Below are 18,646 nucleotides of genomic sequence, written 5' to 3' on the forward strand. Positions count from 1 at the left end.
TAACTTACCACCAATATGTTCATTCCACCAATATGTTCATTCCTTAATTTATCTTTCAATGTTATACCACTCATCCATCTAAGCATCCTCATCTCGGCAACTTTTACTTTTTGGATATTATGTTTCTTCGTCGCCCAACATTCCGATCCATATAGCATAGCTGGTTTTATAGCTGTCCTATAAAACTTCCTTTTCAATTTTAAGGGTATTCTACGATCACTTAGCACACTTGAAGCATTTCTCCATTTTACCCAACATACTTTAACTTTATGCATTACATCATCTTCAATTTCTCCTTCAGCTTGCATAATAGATCCAAGATATCGAAATCTACAAGTGCTATTTATTTCTTCATCATCAAGTTTAACTTTGTCTTCAATATTCCTCCTATCATTACTAAAATTACATTTCATATATTCTGTTTTATTTCTACTTATCCTAAAGCCTCTAGATTCCAAAGCTTCTCTCCATAATTCTAACTCAGCCTCTACTCTATCCCTAGTTTCGTCAATTAATACAATATCATCTGCAAACAACATACACCATGAAACCTCCTTTTGAATACTCTTAGTCAATTGGTCCATCACTAAAGCAAAAAGATAAGGACTCAAAGCAGCTCCTTGATGTACACCAATGGTAATTGGAAATTCTCTAGTTTCTCCATCTATAGCCCTTACACTAGTCATTACTCCATCGTACATATCCTTAATGACATCAGTATATCTACAACATATACCCTTTTTTTATAAAACCCACCATGGAACTCCCTAGGTATCCTAGCAAGTTCCTCTTCTTTTTCCTAAACTTTTCCATTAATCTTCTTAAAAGATAAATAGCTTCTATGGTAGATCTCCCAGGCATAAAACCAAATTGATTTTCTGAGATCTTCGTTTCTAACCTTAATTTTTGTTCAACTACTCTTTCCCATAGTTTCATCGTACGACTCATAAGTTTAATTCCACGATAGTTAGTACAATTTTGAATATCTCCTTTATTTTTGTATATAGGTATTAAAGTGTTTTTCCTCCATTCATATGACATTTTCTTAGTTTTTATGTATTAAATAAATTAGTTAACCATATAATTCCGTTATCACCCAAGCATTTCCAAACTTCAATTGGGATGTTATCCGGTTCCATAGCTTTCCCATTTTTCATCTTTTTTAGTGCAAACTTAACTACGTTAACTCTAATTTTGCAAATAAATCTTATATTTTTAGTCTTTTCCTCATTTGACAATTCTAAGTTTAAGCCTTCTATTTGGATTTCGTTAAACAACCTACTAAAGTAACTTCGCCATCTTTCTTTAATATCTTTGTCCTTAACCAAGACAATATCATCCTCACTTTTTATGCATTTTACATTTCCTAAGTCCTTGCTCTTCCTTTCTCTAGCTTTAGCAAGTTTAAATATATCTCTTTCCCCTTCTTTTATACCTAATCTATCATACAAACTATTAAATGATCTATATTTAGCTTCACTAACGGCCCTTTTTGCATCTTTTCTTGCCTCCTTATATTTTTCAAAGTTATCTCTATTTCTACATTTTTGCCACATTTTATACCAAATTCTTTTTGTCTTTATGATTTTTTGTACATTTTATCCCACCACCAACTTTCTTTGCTATTCGAGAATCTTCCCCTTGATTCACCTAAAATCTCCTTTGCTATCTTTTTAATAGAGCTAGCTAATCTATTCCAAAGAGTATTTGTATCTATCCCATCCTCTAAAGATTGGTCATTTTATCTTTAAATTTTATTATATTTTCTCCTTTTAGGTTCCACCATCTAGTTCTCCTACACTGGTTTATTTTATCATTTTTCTTCCATTTTTTTAATACATATATCTAACACTAAGACTCTATGTTGTGTGGTTAGACTTTCACTTGGAATAATTTTACAATCCTTGCATGATAAACGATCTACCTTCCTAGTTAAAAAAAAATCTATTTGACTTCTATTTTGTCAACTTTTAAAGGTTATTAAGTGTTCTTCTCTCTTCTTAAAGCAAGTATTCATTATACTAAAATCATATGACATAGCAAATTCTAAGATCATCTCCCCAGACTCATTTTTGTCTCCATATCCATATCCTCTATGTATCCTCTCATAATTTTTATTATCTCTTCCAACGTGTCCATTCAGATCTCCTCCTATAAATATTTTCTCAGTCCCTGGTATGCCTTGTATAATACTATCCATATCTTCCCAAAATTGTCTCTTAAGATTTTCTGCTAAGCCAACTTGAGAAGCATAAGCACTAATGATATTTATTATCTCTTGTCCTAATACCATCTTGATTTTTATAATTCTATCCCTTACTCTAGTTTTTACAAACAGTTCCCTAATTAAGAGCATGAACCAATGTTCAAAATGTTGGGAACTCCACTTGTGAATTATCCCACATTGAAAAAGAGTAGGTAGCTTAAATACATGGATAGACCCAAGACCTAATGGTTTAAGTTTCTAAGCCATGTATATCAAGCCTGCACGCAAGTAATCGCTTAATAACAAAGAGGTATCAAAGTTGATGGTTCACATCTAGGCAAGTGACAGCAAAATGGAGGTTTAAGAGTTAATTCTTTTAATGTGCAAATAGTTGGAGGACCAATTGTGTGACAATATTCGATAAAGATCATAGGAAATGGGCCAAGACAGGAGGGATGGGATTGATTCAAAAGGCATGTGGAATGCAATTTGACTTGCGTAAGGCAAAATGTTAGGGCTCACTTAAAGCAACTGTTGGAGAATTAGTCTTGCTCACAGAGAGAAGACAATTTTCACTTTGGAGTGCTAGGTACCCACAAATAAAAGGGGGGGGGGGGGATTGTTCAAGACTGCAGAAAAAAAAAAAAAAGTGAAACAGGTGCAGCAAATATACATGGATGGGATCAAAATCTAATGACTTAAGCTTTTAAGTCTAGTCTCACCCAGCATGCCATCACAGAACTTAAACACTCAGGTATTTGTCAAAAGACAACAAAAGGCCTAAATCAAACACCGATTCCCAAATAAAGAACAACACCAGTAGTTTATATAATCATCCCCCATTTCCTTTCTTCGCACCCAGCCAAACATAGTAAAGTTCCAAACCAAACTTTCCTTTCAATAAGATGCCATCTCATGTCTAAAAACAGTTTATGATGGTACATTTATCACTTTTCATGCAGAAAGTTGGCCCCAACTTAGGTAACAGAGTCTCAAAAAAGCTGCCCCAGCTATGAGATAATTCTACCATCAAGGACATGAGGTAGTAAGTCTGCATGAAAAGATTAGTCTTCTAAAGCACAAGCTAGCAACTGAAAAAGTAGAAATTCCATGTAAGTGGATGAGGATTCTGTGTTGAGATTTCGAGGAGACAACTACATTGCTAACCCAAATGGCCAGGAGAAACCTAAATAAACAAGTAAATAATATAACACCCTATGCAAAAGGCTCACTAATCTTGAATGGTCCAGGCTAGTCATATGGGCACATCATGCTGCATGACTTAATTTATTTAGGTCAGTGACTTCGGGGTGAGGCCCAGCTTTCTTATTGAGAATCTTGAGTCAATATAGAAATATAAGTAATTTTTGTGCACCGCTTTGTTCATGAGGCTGTTATCTATCTCCTCTTTTGCCTTTCTAAATGCTCAATGCTTTGTCAAGCTTCAGGACAGTACTTGATGATGGAAGTTCTCATCAAATTGTAAGCCTCAAATTTTTAGTAATGTGGAGCAGCACGCAGACACACACAAACATGACCAACTTGGACATGACCTTCAAACTTAAAATGCATTGTGGAGAAGACAAAACAGTGCGAGACTTTAGATCAATCTTTGCTCCACTAAAACAACCTAGATGTAATTTCTATAAAATATCAAATGACTGCACTAAAAAAACTTCCAAAGTTGATTTCATTTCAAAGCAATACGTGGTGGATAACAATTCAGTGTGGCAGACAAGTGACTGTTACAATAACTAAGTTAAGTTGAGATTAGAAAGATTTCCGCACACAAATTGAACGCATTTGTTTTCCAATAATGTCTCATGCACTACATAATCACACAACAGTTTCTCAAGATACATCCATTATAGAAACAAAATAAATTTGAAATATCACATGGCGTAAATGACAATAGATGTGTAGGAAAAGCAAACAACTTGTTGGTTACATGGCACACACTGCATGATCAACTCCTTAAACAGCTTCTCATACTATATTTGTGTGTGAAGTTTTAAGAAAAGTTTCGGGCAGTTGAGAAAAGTGTTTGATGTTCAATGGCTGAAAATCTTCCACTTGTGCGCATGTAAATCTAATGGCTGTGAAGGATAGAAACAATCAGTTGGAGACTAAAGGAAAAGAGACATGATGAAAGTGACAAATATTACAAAATGACATGCAAGGACTTTCTTGATTTATTTATTTGATAGAAAAAGAAATTTATTAAGAAAAAGAAAAGAGAAGACAGCCTAAAAAAGGACAAGATCCTTAAAGCAAAAAGAAAAAAGAATAGAAAGCAAAAAATAAAGAACTAAAAGAAAACCTAACAAGCTCAAATTAACCCCTCCTAAAACCCTTCCCATCTTATAGTTGACATAACTATGCAGATCTGCTAATTCACGCTGTCTTCTGCTTTAGTTTATCACCATCTGCACAAACTTCATTCCCCCCAGGATCAGCCAACCACAGTCCCTTCTTATCTAACAATTCATTTTCTCAATTTATTTTCAGTCAATGGAACTAAGCTCCTTGATTTCTGGTTTTTTAAGAGGTGAAAAAGGAACTAAGCAAGTTGTAGTTCCACAATAAAACTGTGTAGGTTTTTGTACAAGAAGAAATATGCAATATATTGGAGTTGTAACTAGCCATCCAAGTCTGTGAGGATGTGCCTTAGTATGTGTGACATAAAACATACATGTCAACATAACAATTCCTGAAAAAAGTCATGGATATTGCAAGTTCCAGGTCATATATTTTGAATGCACATGAGTATCTTTTGTTACTCTCACATTATATATGAAAAACGTGAATTTTTAATTAATTAATTAAATGGCTGCAGCTTATAACTTTTTTGTCATGACAATCAGGTATGATGTAACTCTTAATTTAATTTTCAAGATTTCAGAAAGAAGAGAAGATAATAAGAATTATATGTGCCAGAAGAACTAATAAATTAAAATCCATAAATAATAAACATGAAAAGTTAAAGTTATAACAAGAATAACATCTCCAGACTGCGTAGCAGAGACATGGATTCTTGTTCCCCCAAGGCATCCACTGCATATCCAATGCATGACTGCCAGGTTTCTAGTATTCAGGACCAGCCTTGAGTAAGCTGAACACTCGCCCAAGGAACAGAGAAGATGCCCCAAAGAAAGAAAGAAAAAAAGAAAGGAGCATCAAAGATATCAACGTCTCCAAATGTTCAAACGACAACATCTCATTTAAAGAATTCTCCAGGCCACTCAGCCTCTTTGATAATTGTTCGAAGAGAATATGCTGTTTTAGTAATTACGAGGTTTGAGTGGGGGCATTTATGTCTTTCATGTCATTTTTAATTATTGGCAGAGCTGGAGCTGTATGTATGCTCCAGGAAACTGCCATTTTTTTATTTTCTTTTCTTCTTCTGTTCTTCACTTTTTCTCACCTCCATCCATAACTTTACAACATGGAATCAGTGTGTTAATCTCCTCTAAATCTGATTTACCTGAGTTGTTTTTAGATACACTGTTTTTTTTGTTTTTTCTTTTATCTTCCCTGTTCTCAAATTTGATTTTCTGATTGGCTTGAGAGTTGTTTAGGGACACTTCTCATCACAGTTAGGCTCTGCAGCATCCTTGGTAGGATGCTGTATGTGTTTGTGGTGGTTTACTGATGTGAATTCAGTTACTCTGTTTATGGAATACTGCAGCTTTTCTTCTGTTCACTGGCTGTTTGTGGCATAGTGATGCTCTTCTGATGCTACATGTGTCCATGAATGATTGTTTGCAATCTTGTAGCAGTTGCTGGTGGTGCCGATTGGTGTTGCATCTCTATTTCCTATTCTTGCCTGCACTCACTTCTAGTTGCTGCCAGTCATAATGCCTGCATCTTCCGGCGCTGCCATGTTGTTTAAGTGCCTGCAGTGCTTGTTGTGGTCAGCCTTCTTCTGTGTGATCAAGTAATTCCTTGTAGGATTGTAACTTCAGTTTTGTGGTCAGAGCTGCCTCTTGAAGTTTTAGACCTTTGAAGTTCTGAAGTGCTACTCTGTGCTTGTGTGCATTGTCTGATTCTGCACAGTTGGTGCATTATCCATTCCTACAACTGATCTGCACTGATTATGGTTATACGGGTGGTTTTGATGGCATCAGAATAGAGAGAGCTTACAGATGTCAGCCATCAAATTGGTTGGATCCTCCAACTTTCAGTTATGGTCTCAGGCAGTGCATGTGTATATTGACACGAAAGGGAAATCCATTATTTGCTGCATTCTCCTTTGTCTCCAATGGACAAAATAGAATTGACATATTGTTTGTGTGGTTGTGGAATAGCACAGATTCATGAATTGACGCAAACATGATGTTTCACTCATTGTCCTTTGCAAATTGGTTGGATATGATTTTGTCCTTTCTAATGATTTTTCACGCACCACATGTATCTATTTGTTAAAAAACAGGTCTGAATTTCTTAATGTATTCACTCAATTCTACTAAGAAATAAGAACTTGTTTCGGCTTTAGTATTCAAATTTTTTTTATCAATGGAGATGAATTTGCTCAAAATGAGATTCAGTCTTTTTGCTTAGCCAAAGGGATCACTCATCAAACATCCTACGGAGTAGCTGAACAGAAAAATAGGCATTTACTTGGCATAACATGGTCTCTACTCTTTCACATGCATGTTACTAAAACCTTTTGGACTCTTTTTACAGCCTGTTTTCTGCTTAACACGATGCCCTCAAAGTGTTCCAAGGGGGACAGGTTCCCTCTTCCTTGTAACCAGAAAAATCCATGTTCTACATTATGCCTCGTGTATTTGGGAGCACATATTTTGTTCATGCTTCAAATATTGGTCAGGGCAAGTTCTCTCCACGAGCTGGTAAATATGTGTCTATTGGGTACTCAAAATTCAAAAAGGATATAGTTGTTATGATCCCCACATGCACAAGCAATATGTTAGTGCAGACTTACCTATTTAAGGGGTCACCTTATTTCTCTAGTTTTGGGTCCTCCTTTGGTGAGTCAATTATGAGTCCATCAATGATTTATAGTTCCCTTTGTGTGTTGATCCTCTTGTTCCTAACCTTATCCCTGGAAAACTTACTGCTCCTTTTTCCAAATCCATCAATTACTGACCCAGAGAAACAATTAAAGGGTTTATAAACCAAGCATAGACATCACTATCACCATGCATCCACCTCCTTTACCCTTCACCATTTCACCTTTTAATTCTAGAGAACCATCCTAGCATGACTAGATATGCTGACTGCTCACCAAAAACGTACCCAAATATGTAATCAACAGTCTTTAGTTGCTTTTCCTATTGTGCGTTATGTTTTAGTTCTTTACTTTCAATCCGATACATTCTTTTGCCTCGTCTATTTTCTTTGCTTCTATCCCTTTTTCATGTGTTGAAGCGCGACCTATGCATGCTAGAAGCATGCAATGAGTGCAGATATGAACGCCTTGACCACAAGGGGCAAGGGACTTGGTGAATCTTCCTTCCAGTAAGGAGTTGGTTAAATGTTGTTGGATCTGCACCATCAACTATCTTTGTGAAACTCTACTAAAGGGCAAAAGGCTTGATTGGTAGCAAAATGGTACATCCAAACATACAGTATTTGTTATTTTTAGAATATCTCCCCTGTTGCTCGACTAAATTCAATTTGTGTATTGATTTTGTTGGCAGTTAATTTTGATTGGCTCATACATCAGTTGGATGTGAAGACGCCTTCTTGTATGGAGATTTGTAGGGAGAGGTATACATGGAGCAACCTCCTGGGTATTTTGCTCAGAGGGAGGATGGTATGGTGCGTAGGTTGCATAAGGCCATTTATGATCTTAAGAAGTCTCTTCCAGCTTGATTTGACAAATTTAGTAAGGTGGCCTCTACATTTGGTTTTATCTAGAGTCTTTGTCCGCAAAAAGAAGATATGTGTGATACTTTTAGTAGTTTATATTGATTACATCATCATCACTAGCAGTGATCAAAACGAGAGTGCAGATGTCCAAAGTGGGTTCAAGCAAAATGTTATCAAAGACTTGAGTATATCTCAACGATAAGTGAGACTAGTATGCTAAGAGCTAAACCATACCCTATTGATCCCAATATCAAGTTGTCTAGGGATGTTGGCCCCAACTTTGAAGACAAACATTGATACAGGCAGTTCATTGGCATGTTGATCCACTTGACTGTCCTTAGACCATGGGGAGGTGAGCCAGTTTATGGAAAATTCCAAACCGTGTTGTTTGTAGAATTCTACCATATCTCAAAGGTTCTCCTTGAAGAGGTTTAATATATAAATGTAATAGAAACTATCTGATGCATTAGCAAATCTGTAGGTTCAATTCCTACTAGATGCACACTAAGCAGACCCTCCAATCCCTATTAGGATTGGCTCTATGTCAATGGAATCTCATCATATATATACATAACTTGGTGTGGTAAGAAACAAACTAACTTAGCAAGATCTAGTGCTAAAGCAAAATACTAAGCTATGGCTCATAATATAAATAAGCTTATGCAGTTGAAGTCTCTTGCGTCAAAGATGGGATTATTGGTTACAAACCCATAGATATGGTTTGTGACAATTGAACTACCATTTATATCACAAAGCACATTGAAGTTGACTGTCATTTTGTGAAGGATATTGTGTTGAAGAAGGTTGTCAAGACTCCATATGTGAGATCTATGCATGAGATAGGTGATGTTTTCACAAAGGCTTTGTTTAAGCTTGCCTTGTCTTATGGTAACTAATTTGGGCTAGGCAACATTTATACACCTGCAGCTTGAGGGTAGTGCTAGAATAGAATATACTATTTTAGTAAGTACATGGTTTGAGTGGGGGCATTTTTGTCTTACATGTCTTTTTTAGTATTAATATTAAGGGTCAGGCCTGGAGCAGTACATATGCTCAAGGAAACTGCTGCCTCTTTTCTCTCTTATTTTCTTCTTGTCTTCTTCTCTCCTCCATCCACAACTTTACAACAATAATATGGTTTCACTGATGAACTATCAGACTGATACTACAAGTTTATGAAAATGTCCAAGAAATTGAAATTACACTAACCTTGAATGCATCGCTTTTCAAAATCCTAGTAATTAAACCCCAGTACCATTAATTTCATTGAACTTAAATCCATATACATAAATATTTAACAACTCAAATTCTCAAATGTGTCCCAAAAGTTTGCCTCAAGAGAAAAAATCAAATATGAACTCCACAGCCTAACTCTAAACCAGATTTTACTTGGTTGCCACACCAAAGACCAAATTATGGCTATAATGGTTTGCACTCAGCAAAAAAATCCTAAATATGAATGATTTGGAAAGAAAATTTCATCGAACAAGAATCGAACAATGATTTTAATAAATTTAGAGAGAGAGAGAGGGAGAGAACTTCCAATAAAAAAACAAAGTTTCAAATATAGAAGCTAGATAAAAGAGTGATGCTCCATTGAGAAGATGGCAAGTTATAAATAGGAAGAGAATGAGGATGACTAGAGTGTTGCTGTTTACTCTCTCTCTCTCTCTCTCTCTATTTTTAATTTACCTCTTACAGTACTACTTTTCAAATCAGTAATTTGTGGCACATGTTTTTGGGATGACAAATGCACATTGCCTCTTTAGAGATGGAATTTCCAGAAATTTCCAGCGCTGGAGTACAAGGGAATATAATATCCTAAAGTGGTGTTTCCAAGGGGCAAGTGTGGAAGTACAATGAAATCCCAAGTTCAGTAAGAATGCTAACAATCTAACTCACATAGTTTAATCCAACCCAATTAGAGCTAAATGAATCCTTTTCTCACAAACACCTTCATTGAGGCCTATTCCTCTGCTCATTCCTTTACAAACATGTCTTTGCTCAATACCTCAATCAGCACTCTTCTCGCCCTTCCTTTTGCCCATCAAACATCTTTGACAGATTAAATGATTTATTTGACTGTTGAGACTGTGGGAGTGTCATGATGCTAGAGGACTAGGAATAGTAATCCACCTTTTTCCCCAAAGCAACTAGAAAAAACCAGGGTGTAGATTAGCACATAGAATTTCAAGATTTAGATACTGGAGAGAATCAGAATATGAAATTGATTTAATTTCCATAATGTAGCACTTATATTGATAGCCTTATCCTGGTAGGCAGTTTGGGTTTCCATTCTTCAAAAGTTTCTTATACTAATTGCTGTCACCAACAAAATTCTGATATCAAGCCACATGATTACTAAGAAATTGGTTAATTTAAAATGGTGTCATAATTAAACAGCATAGAATTGGCAGCTTGTGCCTTCATCTTCTGCACAATAATTCAAAGATTCATAATTTCTTGTCTCAATATTTTGGGCGACCTCAGTGGCCAATCCATTTCACAGTTACTGTATTGATTTGAGGTCCAAGTACAAGGGGTCAAATCTCTTCAACTAATGCACATATTTCAAATTTTCATTCAAGGGAGTTTCTAGATCAAAGGTCAGTCCTTCCCAGAGTTGTTGATTGCAATGCATCTTTTCAGTGATTTCACTGTTCTGGCTTTGTATAATGTTGTGCCTTCGTTAACTCTCAGATGAGCGTACTGTAGTGTTCATGTCTTCCATTTGTCTTCATCTAATAAAACTTTGGTTTCCAATTACATTCCTTCACCACTTGAAAACCTGTCATGAAGAATTGTTGCTCAAACAGAGTTCTTGCACTACAAACTGTTAAAGTTTTAGTAACAAAAATTTCTCCCACTAGGATATTACCAGATAAATTATCCATCCCTTCTTTTTTACTTCCAGACTTTGCAAAATCCACCCATACTAGGTGATACACCAGGTCTACAACTGTTAATGCACAACATACTTAACACCACTCACAATTCTCTTCTAATAAAACCCCAATTACAAACTGCTTTCTTGGAAGTATTTTTCAAAATAAAGCAAAAATTGTCCGATTGCTTCGTTGAGAGAACTATTTCCAGCAGTCCACTCATACAACTGTGAATGATTAGCAGTTAAGGGTTTCAAATTTGAAACCAGGACCAAATAGCTGTTTTGAACTCAAATCTGTGCTACAACAACCACAGAATTCACAAACTAGTTTACCTGAGATCTTCCAAACCTGCAGCGGCAATCACCATATCATCATCTGTTGCAAGGCCAGCTTTGCTCTTCCCAATATTTCCAGATCACAAACATGCATTTAAACTATACAGGACCCTTCAAAACTACTCAGTCAAGTTCTGCTCAAAATCACCAATCCTCCTGGTCCAGCCAATCATTTAACAGAACATTTGATTCACCAAAACCTTAAATCCAAAATATTCCAGCAGTGGCTGCAGCAGATAAGACTCGTCAGCATGAAGTTGTAAACAAGGTCATGCAAAGAGGACCTAGATAATGACCAACCACATGAAAGAACAGATAAGTTTTGGGACCACAACTAAATACAGCTGTTCCTAGAAAGCACGCTCATTTGCAGGAACCTCAGTGCTTCATATGCTTCAAACAGCTTTGAGAATGAAGTTCAATTGATCCTTCACATCTGCCAAATCTACTTTGGCCACACATCTTTTATCAACCATCATATTATAAATCATTTTGGATAAACACAAAAGGCCTTCAGTAATGGTAACATAACAAATTTTCAGGGTCACAAATCACAATGTAGCTATCTACAACACCAACCAAAAACACACAAAAGGTCTTCAGTAGTGGTATCATGCAAAATTTCAGGCTCAAAAAATTACAACACTGCAATCTCAACACCACCTAAAAACACACAAAACCCCAAAATTTCTGAAGTCTGACCTGGTTATTGTTTGTAATTTTTATAGAAACAATCTGATAATTATTTTCCAAGTTCTCTTCTATCATCCATAAACAAGATCTAATACATTTGATCCTTCTTCTTAGTCTTAATCTGATAAGTACATTTTCCTGTGTGTATAAAGCATCTGTGCTCATCTGGACACATTGTCAACATCCTTTCTAAGCAAAATTTCAACAAGAGATGAGTATCCAAGACATTCATTAAATAAATTTACATTAAAAACAAATAAAGAACATAAGATCAAATAGTAATCTCCACGTATTGAGGGGAAAAATCGGCTACCAAAAATTTTATAAAATTGTAAAAAAATTATGTAAATAAAATATAAGGCTGTTGCACTTGCCTGCCAGCACATACAGGGGGTTCTACTTATATAGTTTGATATTATTTCTTATTGGCCACAAGCAAATTTTATAAATTCTGGAAAGTAAGTTCCAACTCCCTGCACTGTAAGCTTCAAACTAACATTCACATAGCTTTTACTGTAGTCATTTGTTTTCAACATGAAGACAAACAAAGGATACATGGCATTTTTTTTTCTTTAAAAAAAGAGCATATTAGATGATACTCACTGGGCGCAAAGGAAGACCCGCAGGGCTAAAAGAACAATCTGCTTTCAATGCGTTCCATTCTGCAGGATGATGATACCTACAAGAGGATCCATATTTACAATCACCTGTTTTCATGTAATACTGGCATTCAGGTTGACCAGGTCTTTCTGGGAATGTGTGTTCCTTTGGGAAATCAATCAAAGGGCCTAGAGAAGGCATGGGTGTATAGGACCCAGTATAGGCAGGCGCTGAAGGAGAGAATTGTGCTACTCCATAAAATGCTCCAGCAGAGGGTTGAGTACTAGGAGAGGCAACTGGACTCAACGGAGCCTGCTCCAGTTTAGTAACTCATTAAAAATGTATACAACTTGAGAAAAACAAGAAGAAAATCAAGCAAGAATTTACTCTCCTACCGGGTAAGGACTCAAACTAGGAATTGAAACAATCCCTGGGGGAAGCAGAACATGACCATAAGGCCCTTGGACATATGAGCCTGGTACCACAGGAGACCTTGGAACTTGCCAAACACCAGGCACAAACCCATATTGTTGAGATGAAGGGCCAGAGGGAGGCTGCACTGATGGGTATAAAGCAGCTGGAGGTACAGCTGCGGGCACAGGTGATGCTGCAGGAGCTGGCATTGGTGCAGGCATTTGAACATCTGCTGGCTGTGGATGGTGGAATTTACAGCTTATGCCAAATTTGCACTCTCCCGTTCTAATGTAGAAGGAACAATCCTTTTCACCCTGGAAGGAGAACTAAATTTTTTAGCCTACTTAGCTGCATATTTCATGAAACATTGTTTCCAAATAACCTGGGACAAATAGAAATAGACTGAAGAAAGTTGAAAAAATACATACTGGCCGTAGAGGGTATCCTAAATAATTTAGTAAGACGGGGCTAACAGGTCCACCTCCCTGTCTCGGATGATGGTACTTGCAAGAAGTACCAAACTTACAAGTTCCAGTCCTCATATAAAACTGCAAATTGCATGGGAATGCCGTAATCAATAATACAAGAATTCATATATCTAGAAAATGTAGAAGCTCTCCAGAGGAAAAAGAAAATTATAATAAACTATATAGGCTCCTTTCATTCAAATGCACATAAAAGCGGACAGTGGAAAGCAATTGCATTGTCAAACATCAAGCAGGCTTCATCAAATAGTAATAGATCACTGAAGTACCTTGCATACAGGTTGCCCCACTCGTTCTGGATACCCTCCACCCCCAGCTCTTCCAGCCCCCACAGCCTGAGCAGCGTTTATCAAAAACTTCACTACTTTTAAAGTAATAAATCTAATAACTTCGCCCCAACAACAATGATGTGTACTAAGTAAAATTGGCACCGAATCCGAATCTAACTACCAACTATAAAGCATGGAAATTTCAAGATCAAACTTAGCTGACCATAAAAATGATCGCGTGAACTCTATATCAAAACCCTCTAATTAAGCCCTAATATCCGCCAATTTGAAGCAAACGCAAGAAAAATCAACAAATTACCATAGTACGTTCGCGAGGATGATTGAACCGACACCGGGCGCCGTAGCCACAAAGGCCCGTGCGCAAATAGTAGATGCAGTCGGCCTCGCCCGGCCGCTCCGGGTACGAATCGCCGCCGCCCAATCCCAGCTGCCACACGGGCTCTGCATTTGCAAAATCCAGAAAAGGAACCAATTCAGACAAAACTCCACACCATTCCACAAACCCAACCCCGCGAAAGCGAAACCGCATCGAAACCACGCGGGGAACCGAAATGCAGGGAGAAAGACGTTACCTTCGAGCCCTGTTTCGGCCGGCAGCGAGCTCCATTTCGGCGGCGGATCCGGCTGCGACCCCTCCGTGGCCGAGCCCCTACCGTACCGCTCCATTGTACGGACCCGCTTTCCGGAGCTGCACGGACGGTGGGGGAGCAAAACCCGAGCCGCGGAATGTTGTACAGAGGAATGAGACCCTGTAGTAGTGATCAAATGGAGAATTTTAGGAGAGAGAGAGAGAGAGAGAGCGAGAGAGAGGGAGAGAGAGAGAGAGACTTTTCGGGTAGTTTGGATTGTCTTGGTTTGCTTTGCTTCTCTCTCTCTCTCTCCCTCTTCCCTCCCTCCCTCTGGTTCTCTCTCACTCTCTCTCTCTCTCTCTCTTGTTTTCAAAGCGTTTGATCTTTCTTGCGCTTGGGCCCTTATTTTTGGCTGTTTGTTTGCGTACGCGCCAAACACAGGAAAGTGTGTTTCCGCCTAGTGGTTAATTTTCCCGCAAAAAATGATGAAGCTCGCGGGCCACTCCCCAATTAGAACTGGTGGCCAGCAGTTACACCCATTGGTCTTGTCTCAAATTACATTTATGCCCCCCACCTTTTACTAAGTACTTGTCATGTTAGCGTGTTTTACTTCTTTTTTTTTTTTTTTTTTTTTATTACGCACCGGATATCCACGTGTCCGTTTTACGGTCCACGTGACTAATCCTGCACCCCTTGAAGTTGACCTCACAACTCCAAAGGAAGGGTAAATTCAGGAGTTCACACTTATCCACATGTCCATTTTATTTCTTTGTACTATTTTAACTAATAAGAATTTATGAGACTCCAAAAATATGTGGATTGTGTAAAAATATCAGTCTATTTATAATTTATTGAGAATGAAAATTGATTATTTAAACAATTTATTAGATCAACATAATTTATCCGTCTGTCACCTCCTCTGGTGTGACCTAGGTGGTTTTTTCAAAATTTGATTTGCAACGCTGTGAGTTATTTCGCTTTTTATTTGTTTAAAAAAATTGACTAGGCTTTATTTGAATTGATACCAATCTAGTTCTAATGATCTTCCCCTATAACTCGATAAATCATAAGAGAATAAAGTTGTTAACGTAGGTCGGATCCTAGCATCGATAAATGCTATCCGACTAATCTAGTTTCAAGCTTTCAAACATTTAGAATTACTTCAAATCAAACTATTTTTCTCAAACGATTCCAAAATTAATATGTGTGTAAGTGTAATTTAAAAAAAATTATTATTATATTAAATTAAATAAATAAATAAAATAAATAATATTATAATAATATAAAACTTATTTGAATAAAGATATATATATATATATATATATATTTATAAAGGAGGCTGAGACTTCCTTAACATTGAAGAAACAATTTAACTCCCCCGAGTCGTCTCTCTCTCCCTGTTCTTTTGTAACTCTCTCTCCTCAAGCTCTCTCTCTCTCTCTCTCTCTCTCTCTCTCTTCAATTTCTTGGTCACTTCTCGGACAAATTGGAAAAACGAATATCATATTCGGGTCCTAACTCTGTTCCTCAATACTTTAACCGAAGTAGATTCGTCATTAGGACGTCGTAAGCACCACTCCAGAGCTACGGTAAGATGAATGGATTATGTCAGTTATTTTTTAAATTGAACCAATTAAATTGAGAATTTAAATACCGAAATACTGTATATGATTTTTTTGAATTATTTAGGCATATGGAAAGGATGATTTTTGGTTATTATATATGTATTTGGTTAAAATCAAGTTAGTAGGGTAATCATCTCCCATTTTCCTGAAAAATATATATTGTGAAGTAAATAAAAATTATGGAGATGATCAAATCGTTGTTTTCTGCAAAATATATTTTCCCCGAACAGTTTATTATATTATGGTATAAGCATTTAAATTGTGCGGCATGAGAATAATTTGTTATAATTGTAGAATTAAATCGGTTGGAATCCTTTTTTGATATTCTAGGGTGAAAATGTGATTTTATACATGAATATGATTTTATACTGGAGTATGAATTTTATACTGAGTTATGAATATACACAGTGAAATTATGATTTTATATTGAGTGGTGAATTTATACTGAGTTGTGAATTTATACTGGGTTGTGGTTTTATACTGAGTTGTGAATTTGTACTGAAATCGTGAAATGCTGAGAATAAAGTAGAAATTATGAAATACACTATAATAACCAAAAAAAAAAAAGTAGAATAATAATAATGGTCATTTAGTTAGTATCACAACGAAAGTGTTTCTCTATTAGGATCCTTGATTCCATGTTTGTTGCCTAAGAAAGACCTTGTCTAAGCGAGTGCTCAGAGACCATTGCGGCTCAGTCGCTCCCAAGAGGTCGGCCTAATCAAATTGAAATTTCATAGGATAAAACAGAGTAGACACTGTTTGTATACGTAAATAAGTACATAAAATAATATTTTGACTAACACAAATTGTAAAAATATATGAAAAAATAATAATAATATATGTATTCTATGTGGAGCCCACAAGACCGTGTGGGACCCACATGAGTCCTGAAGTCGTGTGGGGGTTCACATGAGTTTCGAAACTGTGTACGGTTCATAAAATCGTATGAAGACTATGGGAGTTACGTAGGACCCACTTGGGTCTCGAAGTTGTGTGGGACCCACAAGACCATGTGGGGCCCACATGAGTTTTCAAAATTCGAATTTAATTATTTAAAAAAAACTAAAACATGGCTTAATAATAATAATAATAATAATAATAATAATTTTAAAAAATAAAATAATAAAATAAATAATTAATTAATTAATTAAGTAATTAATTAAAAATTAAATGGGAGTGGTGGCAAACACTCCCACATGACCTCCATCCCTATCTCATACTCAACTCATACCTAACATGCCCCTTACCCATTCTTTAATTTTAAAAAAATTATAATTTCACTCCTCTTCCTACACTTTTACAAATTCCACTTCTTTCCCAAAATTTTTCTATAAATAGGAAGCTCTCAACCTTCATTTTTCACAAAAAATTTCAAAGGAAGAGAAGGAATAGTGAGTGAAAGAATTAGTGGTGGAGAGAGAATTTTTGAGTAAGTTTCACCCACTCTTTCCGATCTCATTTCTTAGATATAGTTATCGTATTCGTAGCACAGGGTAAAAGAAGAGATAAGTAAATTAGATTATGTTAGATTTTCATTTAAAATTTATACCCGAGTTTATTTGTAAGTAAATTTCGTTTATATTACTTACTTTCATAAAATTCTCTTGAGTTTATTTTTACGCATATTTAATTATACCAATTTTAATTTTAATATTCTTGCATTTATTTTTGGATTAAGAAATGTTCTAATCCACTCGAGTAATTTTAAGCGTTTCTTTCTATTCAATATATATATATAACACGAAAATTGTGTGGCATGAGTTTATTTCTATGTTGCATGTTTCATGAAAATATGAGTAAAGATGATATTTTCACGATATTATTTTAAATTACATAAATTATAATAAGATGATTTTAAAACCCCTTATGGCAAAGGAAGTTCAAAGTTACAGATTCTCGGTACCGCAGTTTAAAGTTTAAACGGATCAGAGTGCACCTACACTGTTTACAGAGTGGTTATTTATGTTAGTGGATTTCCCCTGAGTGCACACCTGGTTCCGGACCAGGACTTAATAAGGAAAATCTCGCTTAATGTTTACGTACTTTGATTTAGTTTGGTCGGCCAGCCAGCTAAGTCTAGTTTTCGGATCGCATAACCCAATCATGGGGGTAAACATGACTCATGGCAAACAGGCCTAAGGGTGATTTTTACAATATATGTTTATACATATTTAATTACGTGTATAGAGTTATTGATGATTTGAAGGAAAAGTGTATGTTTATGTGAAAAGGGTCATTCTTATGCCTAAATGACGATCTAAAGGAAATGTATAAAGAAAAGTATATATATGTAAATAATTAAATATTTTTACAGTTTTAAAGTTAAAAGTTTAATTTAACAGTTATAGTATATGATTATAAAATTTTACTGTTGTAGTTGATAACAAAAGTTTTATACGGAAATTTTTAAATTTACATTTATTTTACAAGCAGTTTTGAAATTATAGTATTAAATATTGTTTTACGAAATTTTAAAAGTTCATTTTGGCCACACACTAATAATAATCGTATTTACTTATTGAGTGTCGTCTCACCCCAATTATATTTTTACATTTCAGATAACTCTAAAGGACATATCAGAAATCAGACATAACAAGCATGCGGGTGGGAATAGAATAAAAAAAATAAAGCTTGATTAGAAATATTAGTATGATACCAAATATTTATGTTTATGTAATTTTTCTTCTTTTGAAATAAATGATT

General features: G+C 35.8%; 1 protein-coding gene across 1 annotated transcript in view; it reads right to left on the reverse strand.

Moving 5' to 3' along the window:
- Positions 1–14,700, reverse strand: part of LOC131150274 (zinc finger CCCH domain-containing protein 34) — a 33,753-nt gene extending 19,053 nt beyond the window's left edge. Inside the window, exons 1-6 of the mRNA XM_058100882.1 lie at positions 14,319–14,700; positions 14,045–14,187; positions 13,726–13,791; positions 13,400–13,519; positions 12,953–13,285; positions 12,561–12,869 (exon numbers count right to left, since the gene is read on the reverse strand). Of these exons, the coding sequence (XP_057956865.1) occupies positions 12,561–12,869; positions 12,953–13,285; positions 13,400–13,519; positions 13,726–13,791; positions 14,045–14,187; positions 14,319–14,412 (1,065 nt within the window). The 5' untranslated portion in view covers positions 14,413–14,700. The remainder of the gene's footprint in view (positions 1–12,560; positions 12,870–12,952; positions 13,286–13,399; positions 13,520–13,725; positions 13,792–14,044; positions 14,188–14,318) is intronic.
- Positions 14,701–18,646: the final 3,946 nt, after the last annotated feature.

The sequence above is a fragment of the Malania oleifera genome, chromosome 3 (genome assembly GCF_029873635.1).
Source record: "Malania oleifera isolate guangnan ecotype guangnan chromosome 3, ASM2987363v1, whole genome shotgun sequence".
Lineage (NCBI taxonomy): Eukaryota > Viridiplantae > Streptophyta > Magnoliopsida > Santalales > Ximeniaceae > Malania > Malania oleifera.